Source organism: Hydra vulgaris, chromosome 01 (assembly GCF_038396675.1).
Source record: "Hydra vulgaris chromosome 01, alternate assembly HydraT2T_AEP".
NCBI classification, from domain to species: Eukaryota; Metazoa; Cnidaria; class Hydrozoa; order Anthoathecata; family Hydridae; genus Hydra; species Hydra vulgaris.
The window spans coordinates 70808122-70814881 of NC_088920.1; the positions used below are offsets into that span (position 1 = coordinate 70808122).

At 27.4% G+C, this 6760-nt stretch overlaps 1 protein-coding gene across 1 annotated transcript in view; it reads left to right on the top strand.

Annotated features, from left to right (window-relative positions):
* LOC136075564 (COP9 signalosome complex subunit 6-like) overlaps positions 1–5740 on the top strand; it is a 30978-nt gene extending 25238 nt beyond the window's left edge. Inside the window, exons 7-10 of the mRNA XM_065789076.1 lie at positions 390–482; positions 579–679; positions 5346–5414; positions 5501–5740. Of these exons, the coding sequence (XP_065645148.1) occupies positions 390–482; positions 579–679; positions 5346–5414; positions 5501–5572 (335 nt within the window). The 3' untranslated portion in view covers positions 5573–5740. The remainder of the gene's footprint in view (positions 1–389; positions 483–578; positions 680–5345; positions 5415–5500) is intronic.
* The last annotated feature ends 1020 nt before the right edge of the window (positions 5741–6760 follow it).

Below are 6760 nucleotides of genomic sequence, written 5' to 3' on the forward strand. Positions count from 1 at the left end.
TTTCCCGAAGCTCAAAGAAGTTCTATGTAAATTCTGAGAAATTCCAGGAAGTTTCAAAAACAAACTTGTAGTAATTGTTGCTGTTATTATTTTATGTAAGTATTTATCTAGATAATCTAGATTTATCTGCTTGAAAAATAGGCAGTAGAAGGTAGGGGGCATGTAGAAGTATGGGGCTTCTACATGAGGAAAATTGGTGTAAATTACTTTTTCTCATGTTAAATTTGTTGTGATCTGAAAAAGTTTAAATTTACTATATTTACCATATTAAATACTTTAATTTTTTTTATTATGTGTGGGAACATGTGTTCTTTTTAGTTATAAAACAAATACTCTCTTTTTAAACATCTAGTTCCGTTTAAGTTTTAGAACATATATTTCTATTTTAGTCTCAGAACATATGCAAGTTGATAAAAGCGCCGTGCAGATGCTATACTCAAGAATTGAAACTATTCTCCAGTATGTAAAAGCTGTACAAAATGGTTTGTTAAACTTTTTAAGAATTTATTTATCAATTTACATTGCTGGATCAATATGTTATATGGAGAAAAGTAACTTCTATAATGTAACTTTATTAGGTGAAATTCCTTTGAATCAAGAAATAATGCGTGAGTGTTTAAGTTTATGTCAGCGACTTCCTGTTTTAAATACAAACTCATTTAAAGAAGATTTACTGAAAGTAAGCTAATTTAATGTTTGTTACTTTTTTAAATACCTGTTTGAAGACTTTTTTTATTGGAGTCCTGTTTGATGACCTTAAAATATTTATTTATATTAAATTTAATTGTTGTTTACTTGGTTTCTACTATATTTAATTTGGAAAAGTTAAACATTAAATTGCTATCTTAATTTATGAAAGATTCACCAAAATTCGTGAACTTTAAGCAAGGTCTGTAAGAAATATTCAGTTTAAAATATTAAAAAATTTTTCTGATAACACATTTTTATCTACAACCTGGTTTCTATTTGAATTTCTTTTTTTTTTATCTAATTATAAAATCATTAAAAAACTTCAGAAAGTTTTTCTTTGGACATCCAAAAAATCCTACCTTAAAAATCGTAAAAATCAAAGAAAGTTTAAATTGAGAAAACACGATTTACAATTAAATGTAACAAAAAAACATTTACATATGTTTTTTTGTATACATTTATTTTTTTTTTCATAAAAATCATTTTTATCATCTCCTTTTACACAAGTTATTAAAAGCAAATAGTAAAATCTGATTTAAATAAAGAAAGTTTCTAGCATATACTGACGCTAGTTATGTAAATTTAGGTAATGGAACCTTTTTTTTTTTTTTTTTTTTTTTTTTTTTTTTTTTTTTTTTTCGAATTTTCAAAAAGTATTTTGGTCAAGCAGCTTTAAATGTTTTTATTTCTTTTGTTAAAAAACACAGCAGTTGAAAATATCTAAGAATGTTACCTTTTGTTACATTCAATTTCTTGTCATAAGAGTAGTTTTTTGAAATAATATTTTCATATTTAAATGTTGATTTTCATATTTGAATGTGTTGATTTTTTATTTTAGATTAAAAGTTATGCAGCACAGTTTCATAAAATTTGTTTTTTTATTTAAAAATATTTTAGAAGTGCCTTGTATTACAATATAAAATAAGAATAATATAAAATAAGGTGTCAAAATTTTGATAGTTTAGAGCATAGTACTACTAGGGACATGTGAGGATGTAGGAAACATAGAGTTTGCTCACAAGGTGAGCGTTCTACCCCTACCACTAAGGATTCTTTGTGGTTATCTGCATTTTTTATCAATTTCTAAGATATTTTAGGACTTACAGATTCTGGTCTGGGAAGGGGGATGCATACCACCATCCCCCCTCCCCCTAGATTGTCACTGAAGTCACTATATATTGTTTTTTACAAATATTTGTGGTCTTCGAAGTAGTTTTGTATCTGTTGATTTTCAATAACTTCACATATATGGTGCTTAGCCAAATATGTTAAAACTTCAAATATGTGGTTTCAATATATGCTGCTTAGCCTGGTTCATACTTAAATATTAATTCACCTATTAATTTATTTGTTGTGAAATCAGTTTCTCAGACAGTTCTTTAAGGTGCTTTTTGTTTAGCACCAATTTACTCAATCGTTTTTGTTTTTTTTTGTTCTTGATTGTTCTCCTACTTTATTAAAACATTTTGTTGTTGTTTCCCATCAATTGGACTCTTTTTTACCCTATTCCAAAATTGTTGCTTTTGGTGACTTTCATTATACTGCATAGCGTTGCTTAGCACTAGTGACTTTGCTAGTACTAAGGCTCAAAACATTTTCTTTTATCTGTATTACCATCTAGCCTACCTTCTGAATTGTTTTCCAGACTAACCAAGTCATTTACTTTTGCTCCTTGATTAGTTTCTTGTCTCTGATCCTAATTTTTGTTCAGTTTCATTATGTGGATGTATTTTCCAGAACTTTGCAGAGTATCTACAAAAACAACATATCAAGCTATGAGACTTTCATAACTATGAAAAAGTTGAAATTGGGTCACCAGCTTCCTTAATAATTTTAGAAATTAGGGGAATGGTTAATGCTTTAGTGTTCTTCTTATTTCTGTTCATTTTCATTGAATTGATTTTAAAATAATATCAACCAACAAGGCAATAAACTGATCAATTATTTTTGAGAGGTTTTATTTAGTTTTGTACCAAAGTTTTTTTCAAAAGGTTTTATCAAATCAATTCTTTTAATTTAGGAAAGTAACTAATTTAATTTATGTAAAAATAATGAAGTATGTTTTAAAAAAATCACAAGATTCAGCAGCAACAAATGGCTAATAGTAAGATGCCTTCTCTTTATAAAACAAATCTTTCTAGACTAGAATCTTTCTAGATACATTTCATGATATAACAGTCACGTGGCAGGTGCACAGTTAATCCTGTCATCTGTACAAACTATGAAATACACTTTCATACTACATACATTCACTTGTTAGCTTTCAAATTTCTATATAATTCTAGATTAAATGGTTTTAGGGGGAAATTCATTAGTATTTTCTGTTTGCATACTTTAGTTACTTTAGTTTTGTTCTGGTGTTTTTATTAAAATTTTAATTTATTGTGCTTAGTGTTTTCTACCGGTGGTATGTGATTTATTTAGTTATTTTTATGTATATTGTACAATAGATCTACACTTTACATATCATATCATCAAAAAAATATTAGTGTTTTACAAATTTGGGTGTGGTTGGGTTTTGGCTATTTGTAGTGAGTCCTTTTTTTACTTTAGTATGGAATATGCGTAAGTCGCGAGGTAAAGCATAAGTGGCGATGACGTTTGTCTGACGGGATAAACTATTTATTAGTGCTGATCCTCATCGAAACACCAGTAATAATAGACGCGACTTTGAGGAGATGTTTATTACTTTATCACTGCACAAAATATGTTTACACATCAGCATTAATGGTTTTTTTTTATTCTGAGGCCTTTCATTGTTGAATGCATACTTTTTAATCTATTTTTTGTTTTATAAGTGTTCGTTTGCTGATATATTCGTTGTATATTCTCGTTAACAGTGTCTATAAATAAATTTATTTTTTATTATTGTAAGTACTGTTTAGGTGTATTGTCTGTCTTATTTATTTTTAAATATTCCTCTATTAATCTTTATTTTTGTCTTGACAACTGTCAAAATATGCTTTGTTTGAATAATAATTCTCCTTTATTCTAATGTACTTCATTAGAATAAAGGCGTTCACTGCTCGTGTGTGACCTTTCAGCAAATTTATATGCCAAAGCTTTTAAATATTATTATTGTTGTTATTTATATATTTATATAATAATGCTTTACTAATAATAACAGGAGTTGCATCTCAGTTGCTACTCAATTTCGAGATTTTTTAAAATAAAAAAACAACAATAAATAACATGCTATATTTTTTAAATTTGTAAACAATTTACATGTTTTAAAATACATTAAACAATTTACATTTTTAAAATACGTTTTTTGATAAAATTCTATTTTAATTTTCCAAATTATTTAGTTGTAAAAGTTTTTTTGTTATGTTGCATGTTATTTGACTGCTAGTAATCACGTCAAGCTTACGTTATACCAGTTTAAATGACTTTCAACCTATTTCGTAACTCATACTAATAAGACATGCTACTACAGTATGCACACACACGTACACTACATTGTGAGTACTTAGAACAAGTTTAGAGTTAAGAACTTAAAACAGTTCATAATTCTCACTGACCATCGTTATACTGCAACAAACTACTGCACTTACTGTTGCTAATGTCATAAAATTACTTACAATTGTATGCAAATTGAACTGAAGGCCACTAAGTGTCCTCTGGTCTCAATGTCAATGCAGGAGTCTGTGGCAATTTTCCCGATGGGATACCCTGAAAATATTTCTTTTAAGATAACACAAAGGGATACTCTAACAAAAAGATACCCTAGTGTAAACTCAGAGTAGAACTTCTTATGATATGCCAGTCTCGGATGAAAGCTGTAAGTCTTTTTATGTTCATACAGTACTATAAGGTGCGAATTCATACCATACTCGAGACGCCTATAAAACACATATATCTATAATGTATTACCCTAATAATACAGACCACATGGTAACTACTTATAAAACAAATAATTCTGTTCCATCACTGACACTGTCTATACATCACATTTACGCTTGACACTAACAACTTTTTAGTAGAATTACAAGTAGTACAATTAATGACTTTTCTCGACTATTGTTTATTGTTTCTGTTTATATTTACTACACTTTACTTAGATCAATTTTTAATATTTTTCTATTAAGAGGTTCTTTGTTTTCCACTGGACATCTGTTCTTTTGATCTATTATCTCACTCTGCTATACTCTTTTTAACTTATTAAGAATCTCTAAGGCGTTCACTGCTCGGTGCAGTTTTTATTGTAAATACACTGCATTTACAAAAAGTATTTTATTGCTCTGTTTTTTAAGAACATTGAGCACTCTATTTGTAGATTACACTAATTTATAAAAAAATATATATATATATGCGCGCGTATACGCTTTTAAGTGTTTTTTTTTTAAATATTAATTTAATCTTGGTAACTGATATTGCAACATTTTTTTAACCCTTAATATGCTAGTACTACACTTATGTTATATCTTACCTTAGTATGCTAGTATTATGCTAATGTTATATCTTACCTTAGTATGCTAATATTACACTGATGTTATATCTTACCTTAGTATGCTAGTATTACACTGATGTTATATCTTACCTTAGTATACTAGTATTACACTGATGTTATATCTTACCTTAGTATGCTAGTATTACACTGATGTTATGTGTATGATAACGATAAAATGTTTAATGCGAAATTCGTTATTTTTAAGCAATACAACGATGTTTCATTGATGTCATATCTTGCTGTTATTACTAAAGGATGTAACATTTCTAACGAGGTTCTATTTTTTCGCATATTACTTTATTGTTATTGTGCAGTAACAAAAAATAATTTAAAGTTTTTGTTTTTACTTGCTATTTTTAGATGATTGCAAAGTTGAATGCATTACCTGACCGTCATGGAGGTGGAAGAAGAGTACGAGGCTTATTGTTTTAAAAATTTCCGAAGAATAAAGGGGATTCGACATTTAAGATACATCCGGATAAAAGAGACATAATCCGGATAAAAAAGACTTTGTGAATAAGCTTTAAAAGCAAGCCTTAAAGTTTATGCAGTTGTATTTTAATTTATCTAATTTAATATTTTAATAATAGTAATTAACTATCTTAATTGTCCTAAAATTGAAATATTGTAAAAGGTTAGACGCTTAACATTGGTGCAACAACCTTGGTTATTCCTTGGTTAGAGCTTGGTGGTATAAACTTGTCAAATTTTATACAACCAAATAAAAAAACTTAAATTTATGAAAATGAGGTAAAAAACGGAAGTAGAAAATGAGCCCTAAAAGTAATTTTTGCGGATTTTTTTTGGAATTTATTTATTTTTTATGTAACGTTTTACGCTGCATGCTGTTTTTATATGCAGCTTTGATAACTTTTTATGTCAACATAAAAGGGTAAAGTCCTTATAGTTAAAAAAAATATTTTTTGCAATAAACATTAACGTTTATCCGTTCTGCAAAAAAAAAAATCAAAAAATGTGTTTATTTAATTTTAATGAATAAATAATCAACTTGAAAATCTCATTGATAAAATTAGCTTGCTTATTCATTAAGGGTGAAGTACCCCATAAGTTAAGTGAAAATTTCTTGTTTCCAAAGTAAAATTTATTGTAGAATACAATTGATATTTTAAAACTAATGTCAGGAAAGTGAAGTAATTTCATTTTTTGAATCGTATTTATCAAGTTTTACTCTAGCAACGAACATGGCAACAATAAAGCTTTTTCTATTCTGCTCACATGAAGTTAAAAATCTACTTGTTAAAAAAAAAGGCTTTATCTACTTTGTTTTTACTTTAATTATCTACTCTGATTAAATTTTACTTTTTTAACTGTTCTAGAACGCAAGTATTTACTTTGTTTATAAAATGAGTTGCGAAAGGAAATAAGAACATATTTTAATAAAAAATTAGTCTTAATTATGGGAAGAAAAGCAAAGAACTAAAGTTACTGGAAAGAAAAGTTTTTTTGGTAGCCAACACACTTTATCATCACTACCATCAATAAAAAACTCAAACAAATATTTACAAATATTTAGACATTTATACTAATTATTCAAGATCAGCAAAATTAAATATTTTAAAAGTGATATTCCAAATAAAAATGATAAAAATTTTTAACTGC